Consider the following 26,247-nt stretch of genomic DNA (forward strand, 5'->3'; position numbering starts at 1 on the left):
TACATTCGTGCCCTCTGCTGGCAACGACTGATGCCGAGATGGAGCCAGGCAGAAGGGGTGCAAGGCCAGCCTTCCGTCCTTCACTTGGAATGCTTGAGCTCTTTTTCATGGTCTGGTGCACCCCAGCACCAAAGGTATGCCGTGCCCCGTAGGAAACCGGGGCTTAAGGAATACTCTTTAAGATGAGGAAACGTTTTTCCTAACCATGATTTAAACGTGATTTATACAGGCAGCAAACCTGTATAATTCTGCCTTGTAAACCGGATTTTACAGCTCACGTACAAAACCTTGAGTAAGCGACACAGGTATCAAACAGGCACTGCAGGCTCTCAGTGCCCACGACAACATGCAGAGTTCTCTAACCTGTCACAGGGTCGTTTTCCAAAGACATTCGGCTGAAGGCAGATGTGGCATTGGAGATATCGGACAGTGTGCGACGAGCAATAGCAACTGGTAGCGGTGGTTTGGGGATATCATAGCCATCTTCTTCATTTTCTGACTCTTCAGGGCCGTTGCTGGCAGTGGCTGCTGCCAGATCCCCTTCATCTAGAATAAGAAGCACACTCCAAGCTCTGGGACTGAACAGAGCCTCTGTCTCCAAAGGCAGACTCTCTCCCTCTGTAGTCCACAAACATTGACAGGACACAGAACTAAGGTTTTGCTGCCAAAATGCACATTCAGTGGAAGCTCTTTCCAGAAGGTAGTATTAGATTAAAAATACTTATGACAGATGTGGGCTGACAACTGCTGCCCAGGAAAAAAAAATAATCTTCAAACCAGTAATTTGGTTAACAACTGTTGAGTATTTTTCCAGTGCATTCCAACTAGGCTTCCCAACAACATCCCTGCATGCACTCTGCAGTACCAGGCCCAGATGTCTCCACGTATCTCCTAGCTATTTTAACAATGAAAGCATGGCTAATTTAGCCTAAAATGCTGTTCCAACTTGGACTGGGACCAATTCATTGTACCCCAGTTTCTCAGTTGTTTAGCACACCCACTCACCAGAAGCGTTGACAGTCTCGAAAGCAGAGGATGCTGCTTGGGAGTGAATGTTGTACATGGCTTCGTAAGTACAGCCATCCGCCTGCTGGTCGCAGTCTAGAACTCTGAGGGAGAGAACACGTATTTCCCTTCAGGCAAGTGACAGTGGTCAACCACCATCACCCAGTCTCTCTGCGACTGAGATTCTGCACAGATCCCTGCTTCAGAGTGACACACCCACTATTCTGTGAAAGAATGTTTGTTCCAGAAAATGCTCTAGTAACGTATATTGCAATACAGCATATCGGCTTAAGGGGGTTCAAGGGATACCACTCGAACACAGCCTTCTAACAGAATTCTGAATTTCAGTTGCTGCTGCTCTCAAAAGGTGGAAAGAGGAGGGAGTGGTTAGCTGAGTCCTTTAATACTGTATAAGGATTCTGCAAAAGACCATTAGTCACAGTCAGCTACATTAATCTAGATCTGGTAACTATCACTGGGGGAATTCAGCAAATGAGCAAGCAAAATCTCCACCTTAGTAAACAAATATGCTTTCCCAGAGCTGGGAGGAGGAAGCCCAGCACATACAAACAGAATCTCACCGTAAACTCTGAGTAATTTCCAAAGGCATTTTCATCTCTGGTTTTTGTACAGCAGGTCCTGGAGGCACCACAGGCAGAGACGATGGTGACATGTATTCAGTGTCTTCATCGCTTTCAGACTGTTCCCCAGGAGGCAGTTTTGGTACAGGGAGTGGTCTGGAGGCAGAAGAAACAAGACAAAGACATAAGGAAAACATTTATACCAAATCTAATTAATACCAACGTGGCCTTTAAAATCCACAGTGGAAGTAACAAGCAGCCATTCTACAGCAATTCTGCCTACAGAAATAACCCAGCTTTCAGGATTCACATCAGCCCAGCTGCAAAGTCACAGTGGCACAAAGTCATTATGCAAAAGGAAGTTGACAGTATCACACAGACTATACACCACCTACTTCACTTAAAGACCAACTCAGAAGAGAATTCACAAAAGAGCTAATGGCAACTGTAGCCTGTTTCCTATTACCACAGCCAAGGGTAAGTACCATCACTACCCACAGAACTTTGGGATTCTGACTTCATCTGCTCTCTCTAGATTATGCATTTTCAATCTGTCAGAAACTAAGGCTGACAGAGTTGTGTCAAATTCTGTCCCTGGCACCAGCATGGAGAATCCTACGATTACGGTTCTGTAAGTTAGAAAAGAGCAACGTACTGGAAAACAACACACCTGGCAGCTAAGGAGTAGATCGCATTGGCAGATGAGGATGGTTTAATTTTGGGGTGTTCACACTCTGAGGTTGTTGTTGTACCACTGTTCAAGCTCTGAAAGAAAAAATTCCAAACCATGAATCAGTATGTTGGACTATTAAGTTTACATATCATAGTAGTAACAGATCCAAATTTAACTCAGATTTTGTTGTGTTAAACTAATCATAGCTACTGTGTTTAAGTTTTACAGGACTGAAAACTGAAAAGAGTAAATTACGTTTCTTCAGCATCCAGCTCCCAATACGAAACACCCTCAGTTTTTCAAAACTGAAAGGTGAACCGTGGTAGTGAAATTGTGGCTCATGATTGCTCAAACTAGGTTTCAGTCTTGCTCCCAAGAGGCAGGAAAGCACTTCCCTAAGAGGTCCTCCGCTATTCTCCTTTGCCAGGCACTCACCAGTTCCTTTCCATCTCTCCCTCAGTGCAAGACTGCCCTATTCAGATGCAAACTATGAGAAGAGGACAGCTCAGAAGACTCAGTTCCTCATAGATTACTTCCAGCTCCAACAGGCCTACTCACCACTGGGTTGTCCAGGCTGAGCGTGCTCCCAAGCCGATGGCTCTCAGCCCTGGAGTCCATCTGAGAGGGCAAGGAAAAGGGAAGCGAGTGCCTGTTTGACAGTTCTCTACCAGCCCAAGGGTCACCAGGGCTGAGAGCTACAGAAGGGGCTTTTGGAATCGGCCGGGACGGCCACAGATCTGCCTGGCGATTGGAGGGCACGGGGGGTGGTTTGTCTCTCGAAGGACAGTCTCCTGGGGTGCAGGGCAGGGGACGTCTCTGAGGCCGACCTTCAGTCCCAATGGAATGTGGCCTGTCTGGAGGTGGTGGCGGTGGGAGATCTCTGAGCGTGGGCGGGATTGGTAAAGGTTTATCCTTGTGAAGAGTACCAGGTGCAGCCTGGAAGGCAAAAGAATGTAAAATACTGTTTAACAAAGGTAATCTGGGCACAAAACACAAAAAAGGAGGTAAGCAGGTGACAGAAGGGTGTTTTATTTGTTTTTAGAAGAAATTATCTCAAAGGATACGCAGATAACTCTCCACATCTCCACAAGTTAAGGCTCCAGAGACACCTCCTCTACAGGCTTGAAAAGATAACACAGTAACTCTGTGCAGCTACAGCCTGGCATTAAACACCCTAGACTGTTTTTCTTGAAGAAAAAAAACAAACCTTGCAGCAGCCTTAGATTGAATTCCAAACAAAGGACACATGTCATTTAAAAATAAAAAAAGATTAAATTGTCAGCAATGGATATTGCACGACAGGGAGGTTGGATTAAATGATCTCTAAGGTCCCTTCCAGCCTAGACCATTCTATGATTCTATGATTCACAGAAATGGCTATTTTCTTCTGCCTGAGCTTGCAAGCTTAAGTGCATTACTTCATCCAAAGCAGCTGACAAATTGCTGCCAATATCTCATTAGTCAATGACCAAATGTCACCAAGGTGACATTACTGCTTTCACCTAGTCGGTCAGAAACTAGTTAGTCTCTCCCAGTCACACATATTTCATTCCTTCCTTAGTTTTCTATCTGAAAAAATGCTCAATGGAAAAACTGATGAAGAAAAGGAAAAGCTAGGACAAGAATGTGACACCTTCACACATTTAGCCTGCTAGCTAGAACAAAACACAAGCCTGTAAATACAGTTCCAAAGGGTACAGGCAGAAGTTGCTGAGCCTGAAAACCAGTGAAGATATTCTCACTAACTTAGCAGTTCAACAGGACGACACCAGTCACCCTAAGTGAGCAAGGACCAGCTTCTCTCTAGCAAGTGCACGGACATATGTGAATAAAAAGACAGGCCCTTTCAGCAGCAAAAAAGGGACTCTCCTACCATGGATTCTGGAAGGTAGCATTTCCTTTCAAGACAGACTGGGTTTTCACAGGGAATGGAAGGAAAGTGGCCTAACAGGAATACAGAAAAGGAAGAAGAAAAGGTGAAAGTACTTAGGGATACCACAGAGAACATGTAGGGTTCACCCTACAGGCTCTTCTTCCTGCTTGCCCCACCAAAATCATAGCTGAAAGGGAAAACAGCGGGTTTGACCTTTGAAGTGGTCCCAGGACTGGAAGCCCCAGGTGGATTGGACACTCGCTGCTGCAAAAGATCCAGTCGTGGTGGCACGGGAGGAAGGGTGGCCTGGGGAGCTACTGAGAACGGAGAAGGAGGACGCTCAACCTGAAAAACAAAAGAATGGGAAAATAAACACATGACGAAATTCAGCAGAACTCCTCTAAGGAGGTGTGTGACTTGTACTGGCTTCAGTATCACTATTGCTTACAAATTACTATGTTAGTAACACTCACACACAAGTAAATAAGGGCAATTTCACAGCCCAACAGCATTTAACTTGCAGCAAGCCTTCAGGATCACCAGTGGCCTTAGGTGCGGCACACGACTGAAAATACACGCTTAGCAATGGCACAATCAACGACAAGCTGTTTTGCTGCAATAACAAACCGCGCCTTACCGGGCCCGGAGCAGAAGCAAGCTTCTTTCTTTTCGACACAAGAGGGCACGATCTGCTGCAAAACCTACTTAGCACTGCAAAAACTGTGCTGACTACAGCGTCATGGTTGTTGCCGCAACCGCTAGTGTGCACCAAAACCTCCATTTTTGTCCCTGGAAAGCTGTTTTTCCGTTTAAATCAAAACAGCACCTCTTCTTCTCTTTTTTTATAAAGTTTATTTTACAAGCAAGGCTAGTGCTTTCTAACTTTGAAAAGCTTTACACTGGTCTGAACCCACTAACACCAACAAGTACCAACCTACCACCAACCACGACAGTGTCACACTGAAGAAATTGCTTTGCTTCCCCAAGCTATGAATGCAGAAACTACCCCCAGGAATACAGTTTACTGTTTGGTACACTGTTTCACAGGGCAGAAACTAAATAGAAACACGACCAAAGACAAATCAGCGTAGAGGATTATTTTAATTAAAAATCAGTCAGATTCAAACCCACTTCCCTACGCAGTAAAACAATACTAAGTGCAGATGTGCAAGGGCAGCAACGAGCTTTTAGGAAAAAAAAAAAGCAAGGATCTATAAAGAATGCCCATCTTGTACAGATCTCCTCGCAGAGTACAGCACTAATGGCAAGGAGTTATCATCCTTTTGTTAAGCAATTTCATCAGACACCATATAAAAAGACGACAGCCAAACTGACTTCCTCAGCAAGACAGCCTGCCCTCTACCCAGTTAGTCCTCAGGACCTTGGGACGGCTATGTGGCTGGCTCTGTTTGCGACCGGGGAAAATGCATGAATTTTTGCTGATATGAGTGAACTAGGGCTAATAAATAAAAAGCAGCATTGCTAAGCACGCAGAGAAGTGTTACAAGCCTAGATCTTACAATCCAATAGGTCAAGCCAGCCTTTTCACCCCTCTAAGGGTTTTTTCAAGACAACACACAAATGATGGAAGATTTCAAGGTGTGATCACCTCTGCTTAACAAAAGTGAACCTAAATCCATGTTTTCCATGCTGAGGAAGATCTTTCCTATTATAAGATCCAACAATCTTCACAAGCACAAATCACTAAGACCACATAAAACTGATGGAGAACATGTAGTCTTAGTACATACTGCCACATCTACTCTGATGATCTTACTTTGGTACCAGCGAGTTCTTTCATCATGAAGAGGGAATCATCAGCTCTGTCATCATCATCATCGTCATAATTGGGTGAGGGAGTTCCTTCTGCTCCTTGCCGTGACAATCCTCCTCCTCCTCTTGGGTCAAACGGATCTACTACAATAGGCTCCGTGCCTTTGATTTCACAGCGGCAAAAAGGACAACCCTGGCCTTCTGATTCCTTCAGGGAAGAGAAGATACCTGTTACAACAGCCACTATGATGCAGAAATTTAACACACAGTTAACATATAAAGAGGATTAAACTTGCTTTTTGGCAGGTACTTTGAACTAAGAGCAAGACAGAATGGCAAAGTGTGCTACAATTATGGGGATGCTTTTCCCTCTGAAGCAAAAAACCCCATCTTTTTACCGAGTCCTCGCATTCCTTGCCTATATTCTCGATTAAGAGATCAGGCATCTAACCAGCTTCTCCCTGTGCACTGGTATCACTGAACTCCCAGCATATGCCCTCAGTTACTTATATACCTGAAGGAAATCGAAGAGCTTTGAGAAATGAATACACCACTTCTGTAAAACAGCAAAGAGCTTCACTCAGAGAGATTACCAAGAGGCAACGTCTCACCTGCCATGCAGTGAGACAGGAGGTGCACATCAGATGGCCGCACGGTTCAATCTTCACATCCTTGTCGTTTTCAGCACATATTTTACACAGCTGGAATGTGGAGCCCATCTCACAATACAATTCATATTGTTCCTTGGGGAAAGAGAGACAGACATAGCTGATACTGTAAAATAACAAGCGTGATTAGTCACAGCTACAAGAAACCCAACACAAGATTTGCAGGAAAGAATAAATAAATTCGGCACACAAGAATACAGTACAAAGGAGAATGGAAGTCTCCTCAGATGTGACTATAATTTTATGTATTACGTACATAATTTAGGTGTTCCAAGAAAAGCTTTGGAAAGTAGGGCTCAGGATATGTTGGATGGCACAAAAGAATGAATATTTGGCAAAACACTCTGAAAATAAAATACTAAAATCCGTCAGCCCTGCGTAAAGCTTTATCCAACTTTTACAGTCTCCCTCTGCCCATCTCTACCTTTCCAAGATTTCTGCACCTTCTGTAAAATAAAATACGTGAGCTTTAAAAACAAGCCTGGGGGATACCATGGATGACAAAACTGTATAAGCAGCTAAGGAAGCCAGAAATTAGGAAGAAAGTAAGTGAGTTTGAAGGGTTTTTAAAGTTTGCTCACCTGTGTAACTTTAATGTGGTCCTGAGGTGTGGGCTCGCACAAGCCAGTCAAGTCAGGATTCTGATTCCGGCCATCAGGAAATAAATAACTGTAAGTAGTTGGGGAAAAAAGATTTCTTTCTATATATGTGCATATACACACAAGCATATACACATACACACACGAACACACAAGTAACGTTTCTTCTGGGGATGGTGGAGGAAACCAAAAATGAGGGTGAGAAGTGAGGGGTAAGAATTCGAGGTATTCTGAATTCAAAAGAAGTACTGGAAGATTTTTACCATCAGACAAGAACCAAGCATGTCAATCTTAAAAAAAAAAAGCTTGTCTTCCTTCCTGGCAGCTATTTTTATTTTAAATAGACTACTCTCAAGTCATTCCATAGTGAAACTGTCCAGTTTGATCAGCTGTGGTGGCTCCAGTTAAGACCAGAAAAGAATCTCTGACAAGGGAAACACTGATGCACACTTATTGTCTGCTATTGCAAAGGACAGTGCAGCTCTCCGTGGCAAGAGACGGCTGTTTGAGTATTCTCGAGTGCTAAAACAGTTAAACGTTAGAATTACTCCACTGACATCAATTGGACTAGTCATGACTGAACCGTTTCACTGAATCAAGGTCTAAATAAAAAGAGCTGAGAGATCTCCAAGAGGGGCTCAGTGATGTCAACAGTGATTTCTTGACCTCTACAAAATGCTCCTTTTCCTGCGATGTCGATAATGAACTCAGGGGGTAAATTTTACCATTCAGCTGACTTGGAGACCTCAGCACAGGATAAAGATTTATAAAACAGTATCATAGTGAAAAAGGGCAAAACATTTAATTTGATAAAGTTACTTACAAGCCTTCCCTGAAGCCATCAATCAGTGCTTGGAAAAGAGGTTTGTTGTGGGGGATTGTCTGAAGAATGTTCCCATCTGCAGTGACATAGCCAATGGCCCACTGACCGAGTCGTGTACAACTCAATCGGAAAATATAACTGAAAACACGCAAAGGAAAAGAAACGTCAGTTTGGACTGGAAAAGATAGAAGAAACTAAATGTCAAGTAGGTAGTCTTCGTCTGGCTATCTCATGTCAGCAGATAAACTAGCAGGAATAATGTGATTTGTACCAGCTTTCGTCAGTTTAGCCCCACAAAGATCAAAGGAGAACCTTGCAATCTGAAGTGGAGTGAGAAAAGCATCCAAGTGCCGGCCTCCAGGTGAAATCAGAATGCAGAGCAAGAAAAGTTAGCATCATTAAAATAATTTGTTTCAAATTAACTTAAAAAAACCCCAACAAACAAAACCAACAAAGAGACTAAGCAAAGTTTCCATTTTTAAAATCAGCACAGAACTAATAGCACAGCAAAAACCTCCAGAAATGAACACTTGGTCCTTCCTGCTCAAAGAGAAATCTGTTAGCCTTGTTTCACTGGGCCAAGTTCTACCCGGGACATTAGGTAGCCCAGAACAGCTCAGGTCCACAGCCCTCCCCAAGGCATGTGTTACCGTCCACAGTGTCTGAAGTCTGCTCAGTCTGCAGCATTACCTTGCAGCCCACTCTGCCTAGCGTGCTGCTTTCTGGTGGAGCAAATACTGGTCAACTGTCTCGTCAGTCTGAAGTCGGCTTCAGATGAGCACGCTGCTTCCAGGGGCTGCACTCTGCTCAGCGCTCCTGGTTTTATGCACATACACCGGGAAGTTATGGGACCTACAGACACATTCCCTTACTCATGGTCCCAAACAGTTTAGGCTCACTCTGCTCAACGTCTGCCCCTGCGTTCTGCTCATGCCTGACAGAGCTGTTGTGACAACTGGGAGGACAGGCAGGAGGTAAGACACCACATGGAGGGTAGTCTCCAAACACTGGACAAGCTAGGTTTTTTCACAATTTAAATTTCTGAGGAAGGAGGACAAACACAAAATAAAACCAGCCTCCTCAGTCAACGCAGTAAGCAGTGATGTTAGCAAGAAGGATCAAAAAAGCCACTGCTGCAAAGCACTAACCTGCCAGGTTTGTGAATGAATTTCTGAAGCCGGGCTTTCACCTCATCATACGTTAGGAATGCCATATAACCAGGATGAGTCACCGCTAGGCTATTCCAGTTCCTGAGCAAAGACGACCACGGCTATAGAAACAACAAAGAAATATATTAGCAATGCGCTTCTAAAAGGGACCAACACACACAATAGTCCTTAATCAAAGGGGTCAGTTCTTCAGTTAAAGAAGCAGGTTTCTCATTCCACCATAAATCTAGCAGAGGAACTAAAAACCATATTCTCATGCAGAAGCCTCAGCATTTAAGACTCTCTCTTGTCACCTAAGCGAGACCTAAATCAAAACTCCTCTAATAAATGCCAAGGGAGAAGTCAGTGAGGTCACAATAAGACAGCTCAAGAATAGCTACCAATTTGTGCTGTGTCTGCAGAGAAAATGACTAATTCCAGAGACAGGAGTTTAAAAAGATTACGCACAGGACCAGAAACCATGACTAGTCTGACGTCTAACCCCAACTTTCTACACAGCCTCAGGAAAGCGACTTCCCCTCTCTGTCTCAGTTTCACTGTGTGTAAGATGCTTGTGACTATTCCTCATCCACCTAACCTCACTTGGGTGTGGCAAGGATTACTGGCTAGTCTAAGGCTTGAATAAATAAACCAGCACATACATTTGAAATATTCCTTAAAATCATGCACAGACAGTCATAACAACCATTTTGAAGCTCTCCATCCTGAAAAGGCCTTGGGTGTCTAAATCTCATTGAATTTTTCCATATTTCTCAAACTGTCTAAAATAAGGTATTAGTTCTCCCCAAGAACTTTGCATCTCCTGGAAACTGCAGCAACTCTTAACTTGCTCTTTATGTACTATGGTTGGAAAAAGCACTGAATGAGATCAGCTACATTGCAACACTAAAGATGGGAATTTTTCATCTAGGCATATCTTAATTACAACCCACCCTATCACATGGGAAAAGGCAAGTCAGAGCCAAAGAAGTAAGTGTTTGTTCTTGCAAATACCCAATTGCACATACCCAAGCTATGTTTTTGAGTTTAGCACTATAAAAGACTGTGGATTACAATTCTACCTATTAACATCACTTGAGTAATACAGATATTTCTCCTGCACAGAATATAGACAGGTCCAGAGCATCCTGGCTCTGTCAGTTCACAAGTTAATAAGCTCCAAATTCTGTGCTTGTGCTCTATCCTCAACATCGCCTGCGCCATGGAAAATAAAACTGACAAGAAAAACAAAAAGATAAGGAATGAAGCTTCACGTTTCCTGGCTTACAGAAGCTGTGTGAGAACTTCAGTCTAAAAGTGACCTTGGAAAGGGAAAAACTGATTCACAGAAGGATACTGAATGTGACTTATAGTCGCAGTATATTTTTCTTCTACAATCAAGTATTGCTAGAGCTGTTTAGGGGATGAAGGGCAAGATGATCAAATCACTTACGGCATAAATAATATCATTTTCGTGTGTGAAATACAGTTTGTCCTGGGAAAGCAGTATAACCTGAAGCACTGAGACACATTTCAAGTGATTCATGTTCCTCAATTCCTACCTGAAAAAGTCGTGTGAAGATATCAAATTCAAATACTGAAATGTAGTCATTGCACGTCAAGTCAATCGTTGACTTCAGGGCCATGGCTTCCAGCCCTGAACTGATCGGATGTACTTCATGCAGGGCCTGACGGAAGCTTTTCCACGGAACAATAGTCCTGGGGAAAATCGAGCCATTTGTAAATGTGATATGTCTGAAGACAAACATGTACATACCTTATAAATCACTTTTTTTGGGGGTGAGTATGCACCTCATGATAATGGAAGAGAGGAAAACCAACATTAGCCACAAGAGATTTACTCATGCTACGCGAGCACAGGATTTCTTGGTACTGTAGGAAATGAGCAGCCAAATGAACTTTAGACAATTTTCTCTGCATATGCAACATTTTGGAATCTGCAGTCAAGCTTTCTCCTTTCCCTTTTTCAGCAGTTCTATCGTGTCAACGCTTGTGTATACCTTAAGCTGCATACAGCTTCATCACTTGACAAGAATTTCATAATGTGGCAGCTGGTAGAGAAGAAATTAACAATAAGTCTTTAATTAGAGGTTTAGATAGTGAAAAAAAAAAGGCTGCAAACAATTCTCTAAAGAGGGATTAGCTGGAGAAGTAAGATAGTCAGAAATCAAAACAGAGGCTCCTGTTTCAAGGAAAGTTTCCTTCTTTTAAAATATTAGGTGGAACAGAAACACAGCACGTGCCTACCTTCAGACAGTTGTATTATTCGTGAGTAAATGTATTATTGCTTTTTGGTCTGATAGTTGCTAATTAAACTCTTTATGTGAAGTACCTTAGTTACCTTAGTTAGAAAGCAGTACCCAACTCCACTAACTTTAATCCCCAAACATTGCTGTGAACACCTTCACAGTTCATTTAGTCAGCCTTTACTAGATAAAAAAAATAAACCTGACATTTCAATAGTTTGCACGCAAATATACATTGCATTCATTTTCTCCTTCATTCTGTTTTAACAAAGGCAGTAGGCAAACTGACAGAAATTCAAAGAAGCCAGAAGAAAGGTGACTAAGAGATTGGGAAGAATAATTGGAGGGAAGATGAAACGAATTTAATATAATGACTTAGCTAAAGGACAGCTAATAGTGGGGGCATGGTAACTTCTGGAAGAAGAAAGCAGATTATTTTGCATAGTTCATGGAGCTTACCAGTTAAGGAATTAAATTAAGGAGAGGAAAATTTAAGATGAATAATCGAGGGAAACTCTGTGACAGTACAAGAGTCTCCTCAGGAAAGTGCTGAAAGACCCATCACTTGACACATTTAAGCCAAGGCAGGACAAAGAATTGGGAAATACAAGATAGGAACAATCCTGAACCTCACCCTAGAGAGTGGACCAAGTGACTAGCAGGTCTCGCCTATTATTTATCTTAATCTGACAAAGGCCCTTCTGAACTGCAAAATAGAAATTTAAAAAAACACACAGTGCTGGGTGCAATCCGTTCCCACATCTTTATTTTTAAGCACAGTTAGAAACTTACTTTTCACCAAAAGCCTTTCTCCAAAATTCTGCAGCATCTGCCTTGGTGATTCGGAACGTGTCTCCCTGGAAAAGGCCGCTTGGGAAAATACCTTTGAGTTCCGCCAGCATATGGCTGAATATCAGGGATAACTTTGTCAGGTTACGTCTGCAAAGGACCAGAAAACCAAACGTGTTTTTTTTTAGAAAAGACAGATGTGGTACAGCACTCTGAACAAAACAGAAACAGTAACTAGTGCAATTCAAGATGTATCCCAGCCTAGGAAACTCTCTTTGGGACCCTCTGTCAAGTGTGTAGGCAGCATTCAGAAAACATCCATCACATGGTACGTATGAGCAAGGTCTGTGTTTGTCAAGACATTTTCCACAATGACCAGCTTTGCACAACCTCTTTTTGATGGGCAGGCCATTTCCAAGACACCTCCGTCCCAAGGAAATACATTCACAGAAAACATCCAAAACAAATATTCAGACCGGATCTATTAAGTATCAGCATAATCTGAGCCAAAAGTAATAAGTTCTCAATTCTTAGACGTGTAAGGAGGGGAGACAGCAAAACTGTCACTTGGGACTTCAGAAGGGCAAACTTTGATTTGTTTGTGGGGTTACTTGATGGAATCCCTGGGTAGTCAGTTTTGAAGGGAATAGGAGTCCAGGAAGGCTGGAAGTCCCAAAGGCACAGGAGCCGGCCATCTCCATCACTCTAAGACAAGCTGGCGGCAAAGACAACCAGCCTGGCTAAACAGGAACATTTGGCTGAAAATCAATGAAAAAAGGGGAGTTTATGGTTTCTGGAAGACGGGACAGGCCACTCACAATGACTATAAGGATAATGTTAGGTTACGCAGGGAGATAATTAAAAGGTTCAAAGCCCAGCTAGAAATTAATCTGGCTTTGAAAGTAAAGGACAGCAAGAAAAGCTTCTATAAAGATGTTAATAACAAAAGAAAGACCAAGGAGAACCCTCATCCCCTGCTAGGAGGAAATATAGTGACAAAGGATGAGGATAAGGCTGAGACGCTTAATGCCTTCCTTGCCTCAGTCTTTAGTAACACAAACACCTGTACTGAGGGAAGTCAGCCCCCCAAGCCCAGAGATGAGGGCCAGGAGCACACTGTCCTCCCCAAATCCAGGATGAGATGGTCACTATGAGAGGCACACTGAGGTGCTGGAGAGGGTACAGACACGGGCTACCAAGCTGGTAAAGGGTTTGGAACATAACGGCATATGAGGAACGGCTGAGGGATCTGGGGCTGTTTATTGTTTATCCTGGAGAAGAGGAGACTGAGGGGAGACCTTATCGCTCTCTACAACTACCTGAAAGGAGGTTGTAGAGAGGCCGCAGTTGGAGTTGTTCTCCCTAGTGGTGAGGGGAAATGGCCTTCAGTTGTGTCAGGGGAGGTTCAGGTTGGATATTAGGAAGAATTTCTATACTGAAAGGGGTGTCAGACATTGGAACAGGCTGCCCAGGGAGGCGGCTGAGTCGCCGTCCCTGGAGGTGTTTAAGAGAAGGGTAGATGTTGTGTTGAAGGACATGGGTTAGTGGTGTTGATAGGGCTGGGACAAAGGTTGGACTCGATGATCTTCCAGCCGAAACGGTTGAATGATTCTATGAAAACCTCACTAGACTCCTTCGCTCTTGGGTCTGAAAAATCCTTAAGAGAGCATATAAAACTACTACTGTCTCGGACCATATAAACTGAATGTCTTTCCAAGTCTCCAGAAGGTCCCGACACAGTAGATTTGCTCAGAGAACATCTAAACCGTAACAACAGGCTCAGCTTCCAAGGCAAGGTCAAACACCTGCAGGGTTTTTTTCTAAAATGATAGTAACTTACATACAAAAGCTTGATAGTCATATTGTGATGAGTAATTATCCAATCTGAATTGAAAATTGGCACTCTAAGTCCCTTCTCTGCCTGATGACATTCATACAACAGAAGCACTCCATCGGGGTTTGCCCATTTCACAACTGGACGGAGAAAGTTGGAGAAGGGGAGGAGAGATGTTCCCTGCTTCAGATTTAGCCAATGTGCAAAGATTTCCAGAAATAGGAAACAGGAGGTCTACTGTCTAGCAGACAGGACACAACAGCACTGGGAGTATTTTGGGTTATATCCCTCACAAGAAACTAGCACTGGATGGGCATTAAATCCCAGCAGTACAAACAGCGGTCCAGAACCGCTTCTTCCTCAGTTGTCTTCCCAACTCTGTGAAGGAGGCAAGCTCTACATTGAACCATGTCATGCAGAAATAAAGCTAGCTTGGGTGCCTCAAAGCATCTGTGCCTGCAGCAGTACAGGAATACCCAAGTAACAAGTCTTCCTACTAAGGAGTCAAACATCAGCACTGTTACACATCAGAGAGGTCAGAAGACTGCATCAGGCACCGAGGCACCGCACAGACTCAGTTATGACACTGAGCAACACGTCATTTTGCAGACTACAAATTACTGAACCATTCCATGAGGGGCTAGAAGCATCCCCTGTCACACAGTATTTTCTTAATGCTTGTTTTCCAAGCTCTCTCACCAAGTTTGCTACTATCGTAGCGTGCCATCTCCCTGAGGACAGCTGCATTTGCAGCAAACTACGCTCCCCTCAGCTTTTAGCCTTTCACCAATTTCTACTGTGCTGATTGGACTGGTCGAATTTAGTTAATCTTGGACATTTTTCAGATACCACCTGCTCCAGACATGCTACTCCTAGCTGAAGCACTTACACTGTTAGTTTGCCTGATAGCAGAACTGACCTTCAGCTAAAGAAGCCAGGTAACCGTCTCCAGCCTTTCTGCAGAAATTTCCTGCATGTTTGGCCTTAGATCTTTTAGGTCCATGTCATACTTTCACAGAGTCTAAATTCAAGACGTGACCTACACTTCGCTTGACACATATTCTACCATTTAGTCAGCTCCACATGAGCCCTTTCTGTGTGCTACAACACAGTCTGAGTAGACTACTAAGTATACAGGTTAAATAACGGAAAAACACGGGATGTAAACATGAAGAACAGTAAACTGCAGAATACTTTATATTAGTAAATAGCTTTTACATACAACTAGTTACCAATCCTGTGCTAAAATGACAAGAGTGCACTCCTTTATTTTAACAAGTCACACATTCGCAAATTAATACAGACCAAATAAATGCTTGCAATTAGAGCAAATATTTTTTATTGGCATATCAAAGTTTAGTGATTCTGATCGTATTTTATTTTTAGTAACATCAGCAGCTGTCCTCATCTGCATTGCTTAAACTCAACAGAATCTAGCGTTCTTCTAGAAACAGGGTAATGTTTTCAAAGAACATTTAAGTGACTTACACCAGAGATTCACAAACATTTTGGCCACAGATCTCCAATCTTCCATGTTTCTTACAGACTTTAACAGTCCTCTTTTAAATTTTTAGCTAAACACAATAATGAATACAAATACTGTGACCAAGAGTTGCACCAGAGGCATGACAACGGTAGTTTGGGAATCATTGACTTAGGCACCTAATTCCCATCGGCAGGCAATGGAATTTAAACACCTGTCGTATAAGGACTTTTGAACGCATCACCAGGTGCTGCAGGCCGTGAGTTGGCTCTCCTCGCTGTTTACAGTTGAGCTGAAGGCAGCAATTGTACCATCTTCAAGCAAAGAACTACGGCATGTTTCTGTTCTATGATGGCACCCAGAGACAGAGCAACCGCTACGCTGCAGGTAGAATTTCATGTTCCTGGGGGTGCTTTTACATCTAAATGCAATGTATTCAGCTTACATACATAAAAAGCGAAAGCTTAGGCAAATATTTTTCCATTCTATACAGAAAGCAAATCTTTTACCACAAAACATCTGTGGTTCTAGAGCAGAGGCATTAACACACAGTGTTAACAGAGAACTGTTCCTTTAACAGCACAGAAACGTCACCAGAGCCTGTTTAGCTGCCATTATGCTCGTCTGTAGAAGTGAGCAACCTTGACACTGGCAGATCTGAAGACGCGAGTCTCAAGAAGCCTTTTTGGGGAACAAAACTCAGCGTGAAGCAAGACTGGTTCTTCCGCTGCCCAGTGCTTACTAATCCGCTGGCTCCCCCAGGGCTGCCAGGGGCTCTGCAGACCACCCAGGCGCACTCCTCCGGCCCCCTTGCCCCCTCCACTGTGGTTGTGTTACTTCCTTCCTGCTTCATGACTGCTGTTGCTCCACACATCTCAGCGGAAGTCAAGAGGTCGAGGCAGACTCTTCCATTTGCAGCACAGTTCTTCGCTGCAGCCCCTCCGCTGGTCAGCCTCCAGATGGATTTTCTGGTGCTGCTGCCTCTCCCAGACCTAGAGCACATTTTTCATTTATAGTTTCCTGTTTGCTGGACAAAGGTGTTTTTCCACTGTATAGGCTCAGTCTTGCAAAGCCATTCCTGGCAGAAGCCCGTTTTAATCAGAGTATTGCCTCTCTCAGCTACGTCGACATGATTAGTTAAATTAATTCACGTTACAAAGTCATACGGCATCTAATGCGCTTCTTAACAAAAATGCCTTTCTTACCTCAAGGCAATGTTAATGTAGAAGTACCATTTCTGCCACTGCCAGCTAGAATTTTTTCCTTTGCTTCCCATATTTCTCAAGCACTTTCACAGCTAACTAATTGACACAGGACAATTCTGTTCCTCACACACAGCAAGGAGACTACTCCACTGGATGATTTAGTCACAATGTTGTGCTCGCACGCCAAAATTTGACATGCACATACTGTCACGTCTGTAAAAGTCATTCTGTTGAAAGCATGCTACAAACACCACCATGCAGAGGAATTCAGCTCTAAAATAAGACAATTACTACAAAACACTTCATTTCTCTCAAGTTACTGTGCATGTTTCTTACATTTGACTGAATTTTCAAAGGGTTTTTTGTATTTGCACTCCTGCTGATTTCAGTTACACTTGTGAACATCGAGTTTTCACACGGCTATTTAACACAGATTCCTCATGGGAAGCTGACAGAAACACAGCCACACCTCCACCGTGGCCCCCAAACAAAATTAAGCTGAGCATGACTCAGCTGACTTAATTTGAACACACTTCCAAGCAAATGCTTTCTTTCATAGAATCAGTGTCAAGCTGGCTAGAATTACACAGCAACAAGATTCAAGAGCGTAAAAAATTCAAATGAGAGAACTTAAGTTACCGTAAACCCACCCTATTCAAAACTGAAGACTCCCTGCATGTCGCCCTGGAAGTTTAAAGCAGCATGACCCAAAAATGCAGCTCACAACAAGAAATGCAATCCCAATACACTGGAGGAATGACTACAGACCATTTTTTAAAAGGCATGTCTATTTATTCTAATGGGAAACAAAGTGAAAAAGCATTACAGAGGATGTGGGAGTGTCTTAGCCCCAAACACATTGACTGAAAGTTCCTAGAACAGACAATGTGGTTTCTAATTAGTTCTGTCCTCAGAGAACTGCAGAACTGACACATTCACCCAGGACAACTCAGATGTACCAGTTCCTTTCTTTAGAAATTCTACATTTATTTGGCGAAGGAATTACAAACTGGTATTTTGGAAATGAGATGATTGCTCAGTTAAACTGGGAAAACGCACTCTAATCTGCACTATTATTCACTGCTAGTGACAAAATCTTTTTTTTTAAAAAAGAAAAAAAAACAGCCCTCACAGTCCAAACCAGCTTTTTTTCAGCAGATAGGAGGCTGCCTCAGAAAGAACAACTGCATCCTACTACCACACCAGTAAGAAGTTTCCTGCATGCTCTTCAAGTCAATATAAAACTTCAGCCTATGTGCACGTAAGCATAAGTGGAAATGCTTGAGGTGATCCCAAGATGTCTTTTATAACTCTGAGACAGCTTCAGAGTCCTCTACACACAGTAACCAGTTTTAAAATAGAAACAGCGGAACTACTTGCAACAAAACTTGCAACACAGGAAGTGAATGAAATTCCATTTAACTATTACTGGCTCAAGAGAAGTCACCTTACAAAGTTATGCTGAGCCGCTGTTCTGTAACGTTTGCAGTATTTCCACAGGTCAACTAAGATAATGGACTAACAGCAAACCAGACAGAAGCATGTATTACAAAATATTAGAGCTTCAGCTAACGCTGTGTTGATTTTGTAGACTAGCTCATCCCAGCTTTTCAAGCTTCAGACTCTAGGACTGCAGCTGATCCGCTGAGTAGTTTGGCAACCGATATATATTTTGCCCCTCAGACCATTCTCACTTACCACGACCAATTTATCCTCTACAACAGTTTTAGAGTCCTTCCTGCAGGTGGGTAGCACATCAGATCCACCTTCCTAAGAATGAAACCGGGAAAGCCAGCAAGTTCACAAACTAACACCGCAGAAGGTCTCGCTTCACTGTTGGGAAGCAGCTGGCTTAATTTTCAACACTATCCTAAGAGTTCGGGAGAGCTTTCATGCACCAAAACACGATCACGGCTGAAAGGGGCACGACTGCAGGCTTCTTCAAAGCTACAGAAATCCAAACCACGGCATCTCGGCTCTTAACGCACAAGCCAAGCGCCCAAGAAACACGAGATGGTTGCCAAGTAACAGTAACACAGTTTTGCCAGCATCCAGAAATCTATCCACATTTCAAATGATAATTGCTACAAACTAAGTAACACGCTTGCACTTCATCCACACCACCACAGAATTGGTCTTCCACAAAATTCTACAATTTTATAGGTTCTGAGAGTGAAGAATAACAATCTTTCTTCCTTATTATACAATAATAGAAAAGCTTACATTTGTCCATAAATTGATTTTCAAGACAGAGGTCCAATTTTTGAAGGAAAGAAAACTAAAATAAATGCAGATTTATGCCATTTATGCTGTGTTACTTAAGTACCACAACTATCACACAAGCTAGCAATTTAAATCCAAATTTAAAAGAAATAATTCACATTCCTCTCTCCAACAACATTTAAATGATAAAGAATTTCTTGGGTAATAAGAAGTTAGTTAGTGTTCATATGCTGGAGCCTGGCAAGGAGACCTTTCTTGTGGGCAGCTTTGGAGCCTGTTCTTTTCTTTAAGATGTTCTAATTTAAATGCAGATGTAGACTTCACACTAGTGGGTTTTGTTAGGGAAAAAAAAAAAGTCTTAGCTGTATTAGAAGGAAGTGACAGAAAGAGGACTCGCACACAACATGCACCAAGTTCCACATTTTATGCTATCTCTTTTTCGCTGGATGGGAACGTGTGCAACTATTTTAAAATATGAGATTAGAGCACCAGATCTACGCCCTCCCCCTCCGAGGGCTTTTCCGGTTCATGGCTTAGCACAAGCGTTTTCCAATTTTTTCCTCTTTAAAATCCAACTTTTTTTTTTCCGAGTCATTCTTCATGTATTTCCTTCCCCTTTAAAGATATGCTGATCATTTCCAGCAGACATTAAATATTGGTAGTTTTTTCCTGTGTAAATTCATCAGTCTTCACTTCAGAGCTAGAGAAAAATATGAAATCCTGCTGAGCCAGCATCCCATAAGGCTGTTGTCAGAAATGACAGTTAATCATGGACTAGCTTCCCAAAGCTTCTTTGCAACTCCATGTTACATGGAGAGGGTTTATAATATTCCCTGCAACCCCATTTTCTCCTCTAAAGATACGGTAGTTTTGTTAACAATTTGCCTTTTAAAGTATGCAAGCTGAAACAGTAACACCACTGGCGTTACTTCTAAAATAGCCAGTCCACATCCCGAGTAATTAATTCTCCGCGGTCCTTCACCTAACCCCTACCCTCCAGCTACAAAACTGCATTCTAGGGTGGAAACTTTTGCAGTGGTCTGATCTTAGTTAGAAAATAAATTTTCTGAGTTTCACCTCATAATAGTCTGTTTTAACATAACCAGTAAATCTGATTCTTTGGTGAAAAACTGACTCTTCAGCTTAATTCATCTTTTCCCAAGTAACAGACAGCTCCTATCCCTGTCTGCTGATCAGCTGCTCTTTTTCTGTCCTGCCACGTTACGTATGATCTATTTACACGACTGAAAAAGAAGCTGCTGCAATAACTAATTTATGTAGTGGAGAAAGCTGACGAATGACAGCTCCTCTGTGCAAGGAAGAGGTCTGGAGAAGTAAAAGCTTTCTGCAACAGAAACAAAAAAAGAAATATTCCAACATTACCACTGCACCTCTAATTAAACTATAATCCAGACCTTAGGTAAATTCAGCGTTTTCAGAGCCATTACAGCATTAGCATTAATGGCACTGTCAATCAATGGAACTATCACATTGCAAGAAAAAACAACCTATGTTTAACCAGTTTTTGTTATCACTAGTTAAAAAGTAAACTCACGCAATTCACAATATTAATAGGGTCAGAGAAGTGATATATTTACCACTGCGGGCAGCACAGGAGGCTACTCAGTGCTGAGCAGGTGTACTTCTCTCCTTTGCATATAGACCTGCTAGAGTACCTTCTGCAGAATTGGTTTTACTGCCGTGTTTCAGCTAGAGAGGCCACAAACTTCACCTTGGAGTGGTTTTTTGTTTCTAAAACTTCGGATGAAAGTCTTAAAAATGTCTTTAGTATTACAAAGCACTGTGGACCTGGAAAGAACGGAACTGGAAGCTTTGGAAAAGCATATAGCCTCAAGAATACCAGCTAATTACTGCAGCACGGCCAACCAATTACTGAATGACTTACTTCTACCTTACTGCAAGCATATGACAAAATATCCAGAATTATTAACTGGTGCAGTACTATCTGATTCCAACATCAAACCCTACAGATGTTACAATTTCATTCCACCAAATGCACCCACACCCCCCCCCAAATTTTAGGTTAAGAGACCAACCCACCTATTAGCAAGAACAAACCAAATAAGCGTCTAAGCTGTCAAAACTCAGAGGAACCACAGAGAGTATTTCCATTAAAAAAATTCCACACCTACTCACAAGTCACCAAGTGGAATCTGACGTACTTGCTAAAACTGTGGCTTTAAACGGTAACTAGAAGTTACTGCATGTACTTTTTACTCAGAAAGTCCATACATAGCTTTAAAGGCATCTTTAACAGCATTAATTTTTAAATGGACATGGAAGTGAGCTAAAGCAGAATTTAAATAACGTCTTTAAAGCTCTCCTAACAAAGTGAGTTCTCGTCATAAAAATCACAGTATGAGTTTATGCAAGAGAGTAGCAATTTCACCTGAACAACTTTATATCAAAACCACAGCACTACAGAGACAGAACAGCCGTTACAGTCCTAAGCAAAGAAAGGAAGTCACTGAGTGATCTCACAGCACTGGAGTCATCCTCACACCAGGAGGATGCTTTCAGCAAGCTGGCAGTTAAGGTACGACACAGGAGAGCTGCATTCACTTGTAACAGCTCTACGATGCAATTAGTTTAAAGCTGAGGGAACAAACACTCACCCACATCCGCAAACCCAGCGAGTGTTCAAACACAAGCCTTTTCTAACCCTGTTTGCAGCGCCTCTGCTGCACTTTGAACCGCAGAGAATACACTGAGGCCCGCATTCTCTTCACAGACACACCTTGAAATGCTCAATACGCAACTGCAATCTTATTTTGTACTACTGGGTTTTAAACTGCCCACCCTACAGCAAACAAAGAGCATCCATACTATACTCCCACACAGTCTAAACACATCCACCACACTGTACCAAACCACTCCACGCTAGGTGACACACGTCTTGCAGCTATTGCCAACTCTCCAAGCAGCACAAGCAGCCACAAGACACAGTGCTCTCTGCAGCTGTGCTCCAGTTCTGCCCTAGTCCACCCCGGCTGAGCACACTGGAGAATCTCTAAAAGGTTTGAGAGGAAATACACAAAGAACAATGCAGAAATCGTAAAATAGAAGGTCGGGGCTCCAGTGATCAAGACAACTCTGATCCCACCATCTAAGAGTGACTTCAGTCATTTCGAATTACTGGTCTGTTTGCTACTAGCAAACACCTGCACAGCTTTCACTCTAGTTATGCAAATGTCAAAACAGCACATTTGCTCTACATCAAGAGACATTTGGGGGAGAAAAATGAGAGCACACACAACAGGAAACAAAGTGAATACTAAGTCTGGAAGACGGAAAGAAAGAAACTACAAGGACAACAGGGAAAAATAAGTTAGAAGTAGTCAAGACACAACAATTATTCAGTGCACTAAATTAGATTTTTAAAGGCATGTTTTCAAAACACTGCAGACTAACATTAGCAACAAACTTGCATGAGATCAAGAGCAAACCAGATTGGGGGTTTTTTATGTATAGACATACATATACCCAGACTGCCGTGAGTACATTTCCAGGCAGTACCAGATCCAGGTTATATTTCGTTGCTTTGTAGGCTGCTGACAATCTTCCAGAAAGCTTCTCCCATGCTTTGAATATTTGAACTCTTTAATTCTTACAAAAGAAAAAACATTTTTCTTTAACTCCTAACAAGGTGAGAAACCTCTTACATTTATTCACCTTAAATTATTATACACATTTTAAATCTAAAGGAGCGTTTATAGCAAAAAATACATTTAATTAAGTTTCAGATGAAACAAACAGCACCTGAAGTGACTGGATTCGAAAGCTCACACAACTAGGAAGTGTGATGCTGGAAGCATGGCATTTAACAGAACCCCCAGCTGAACCAAAAGGGCCATTTGCTGTGCAGGTGTCTCTTGAGCTGGTACACGAATCGTGTACACTGACCACTCTAGGCTCTTCCTTTTGTGTGACAAATCAGAGAACTCAGAAAGCCACCGTGCCCATTACCAGCACCAGCACTGCTGCTTCCCGGGCTGAGTGAAAAGCAAAGGAAGATGCAATGAGACCAGCCGGGATGTGATTCTGCTTTTACACTTAGGTTTACAAGTCTCATCCCCATTGCCTCCCTGGTGAGCTCTTTATTCCTAACTGTACAGTCAGCAATTCCCCAGAGACTCTCATCACCACGGGGAGAATCAAGCCTCTACTGGAAGCCAAGCTCCCACCTATCGATTTGTATTTTCCCCGCCCCCTTTTGTCAATTGGTTTAGCTACAAACCGACTAGGATGATTAACTCTCTGGAATTATTTCCCTTTGCTTCTTTGAAAAAACAAGGGACTGGAGGTGAGATGCTGGACTTATGATTGATACAGCTATTGTTTACTCATCAGATCTTCCTTGCACAATTAACCAGAACAAATATCACAGGTAAATTCTGAAGTGTATCATGAACCCTTTTACCGTACTTCTGGGTGTAACAGCAAATGTTCTAGAAAATAACATCAAACATATTACATGAGAGCAACAGACAAAACCATTTTCAAGATAAATGCTACTTAAAATATTTTAAGAGCAACCCACTGCACTATAAAAATTACTCTCAAAGGACACAGATATAATACCACATCTATCTTTTGAGTTTGCACATTATTACATTGAACCCAATTCCTCAAGGCCTTATATGGGTAACCACACATTTAAAAGAAGCACGTGTGCCACGTTTACACTCCCCAAACACTGTCCCAATCAAACTCTGAGAGAAAGTCTTATCTCCCAAAGAAACAACGCTGAACAAAAATCCAGAATGAAACTTATATTTCCTAATTCATTCTTTGACACTGTCAGTGAAAAATAAGATGGCATTAATAATGTTTTCTAGGCCCACCACCATAGTCTTAAGTTCAAGTTCAGTATTACAGAATATGAAACACAGAGTAGTACAATATTATATCAGAAACATGTGCCAGCGCTTCTACACCCCTCCCACTCACCCCCGCAACATCATCACCACCCACCCCACCAAGTAATTCAAATAGTTGCCAGGGCATTAACCACATTGTCCCCAGACCAATTATGTTCAGCCACTGGGTGGTTTGCACTATTTTTACTTTTTTTACTTCATCACCTACTCCAAAATCCTGAAATGAGTTAAAAGTTACAAATGTATGCTTTGTATGTTTCTGTGCATCAGACCTGATGCCAACAGACAAATACATAAGATGGATCTTTTCTGGAGCTTCACTCTACTCTTACATCACCTTAGCCCTTCCCTTATTAAAGGCAGAGGAAGGAAAGAAGCACCGAGAGCCTTATATTCAGATACAATTGCAGGTTCTACCTCCAACTATTCTTTTTAGTAAGTGCCATTCACCTTGAAGATGTCCCTTGATCTCAGCTACACCTTCTGAACAAAATGAAAGAAGAATTCACAAGTGCAGCACCATGATGTGCCTTAGATATGAAGTTTCCAATGTATGAAAGTTATGGGGGGGTTAGCAGGATGTTTCCCTCCCCATCTCTGGAAATGTTGGAGAGTTTTCTGTTTCCAGAAGAAAGTCCTGTAAAGCCTAAAGATCAATTCCAAGAAGTTTTAGTTTGGATGACTGTTTTGCCGTGTAACAAAATATTCTATTGTTCCCAAAAATTGCCAGAAACAGCGTTCTGAAACTTATCGTTCTCTCGCAAAGGACTGCACAGCAGGCTTTATTGTTTATATGAACCTAGTACACCTGAACCACACAACAGGCTCTGAACAGTTACTCTGCCCTCAGATTTCAACAGACCCAAGTATAGTCTATATGAAATCTCTTCAGTGTCTGTTCTACTGAACAGACAACATATCAACCAGCAGACATCTGTTCAAGCTCTCGTTCAACTAAAACAAACTTATAACTATTTGAAAACATTTCTCCCCATTACCTAGGCTGAGAGTTCTCTTCATACATCCGCTCTAAAAGGCTGATGGTCTGCTTCGTTTTCTTCATCAAGTTCTCCATGAACACCCGGAAATACTCATTTTCTCCTAGGGTTTCCATCTTGCCCTCATAGCGCGACAGGATGGTTCGTAGATGCTGGTAGGTATCAGGCAGCAGATCTAGGATATAGGGTGGGCTGTTCTTCAACGCCAGTTTTGGGTTCTGACACAAACGCACCACCTACAGTTAATGAAGAAAATGCCATTTTGAAAACTTGAAAATGACAAGTAGTAATCAGTTACTTAAACACAATTCAGCATTACTTACAAGCACAACACGCTGAAACATTCGCTCTCAAACCACAGTTGTTGCTCAAGTCAAGACAGGGAGCCCAGCCACTATTAAAGAATCGATTTTACGGACTGAAGTGGATTGACAAAACTCCCAACCTACGTATGACTGTATTTCATCAGGCTGCACTTCACCCCAGGTGTATTTCTAAAAACAGGAATCAAGAAAATTCAATATGGAGTTTGAACGCAGACATATCTAGTAATTCCTGCCACATTTCAGACTCTGAACATGCCTACAGGCAGAATTTTACCTGCCTAGCTGCCCTCATTTTGGCTGCAAAAGTGACCTTTCACACCAACTGATACATTCAGCACAAATATAGAAGAAAGGAGTTCCACTGCTACAGGTATCACTGATGTCAACAGTGTTTCCAGGCTGAAAGTCTTTTAAAGGCAACAGTGTTACAAAAACTTCGTTTTCTTCCTCCTTGAACACACACAAGGACTAAGAGGAACAATAGCTTTTATGGATAATGACAACCATCAAGAAAGAATGAATGCAAAGGAATTTTTCTGTGCAAGAAAGAGAAATAAGCTGTAACATAATAGATACGGTAAGAGAAGTCTGGGTAAAAGTTTGGCTCACAAGAACCTGTGTCCCCAGCTATCAGTCAACTTTGCTTCCGATTTCTCTTACGTGAATCTCACAGCAAAACTAGATTCTTTACAGTAACTTCCGTTTGTTCTTTTTAAAATTATTTTTATAGTAACGACACTAGAAATTAAAGAACTACTGGATTACCTGAGCCTCTCTTCCACTTGGCATACAACTAAACATTTTCCTTTCTTTCACATCACATGTTCTCCATTTATATTTTTAGGAGTGAGATCCCATGTTCTCAAAGTTAAGAGCTTGATTATATCAACCTAGATTTTTGCCATCTACAATGAAATTGAATAATTTTAGGCACCTACTTCTGTATTATGTAGTTAAGGCACAAGTAACAAGCAGAATATTCCTGCTCAGAACTCACAAGCCACACGACTGTTAGACCCGTACACAAACAAATCAGGATGCAAGCTGAACTTAATGTGGGTCTCTAGCATATAGGAGC

General features: G+C 42.2%; 1 protein-coding gene across 1 annotated transcript; it reads right to left on the minus strand.

Annotated features, from left to right (window-relative positions):
• Positions 1 to 358: 358 nt before the first annotated feature.
• On the minus strand, positions 359 to 25,079 carry CBL (Cbl proto-oncogene, E3 ubiquitin protein ligase; the record flags this gene model as incomplete). Its single annotated transcript, XM_009864491.1, has 14 exons — positions 359 to 546; positions 1,006 to 1,109; positions 1,587 to 1,742; positions 2,257 to 2,351; positions 2,818 to 3,195; positions 4,346 to 4,477; positions 5,910 to 6,113; positions 6,517 to 6,648; positions 7,155 to 7,242; positions 7,996 to 8,133; positions 9,144 to 9,265; positions 10,706 to 10,862; positions 12,203 to 12,349; positions 24,844 to 25,079. Coding segments are annotated over 14 exons (2,277 nt in total), but the record flags the coding sequence as incomplete, so codon positions are not given.
• Between the last annotated feature and the right edge of the window lie 1,168 nt (positions 25,080 to 26,247).

Source organism: Apaloderma vittatum, unplaced genomic scaffold (genome assembly GCF_000703405.1).
Source record: "Apaloderma vittatum isolate BGI_N311 unplaced genomic scaffold, ASM70340v1 scaffold10882, whole genome shotgun sequence".
NCBI lineage: Eukaryota > Metazoa > Chordata > Aves > Trogoniformes > Trogonidae > Apaloderma > Apaloderma vittatum.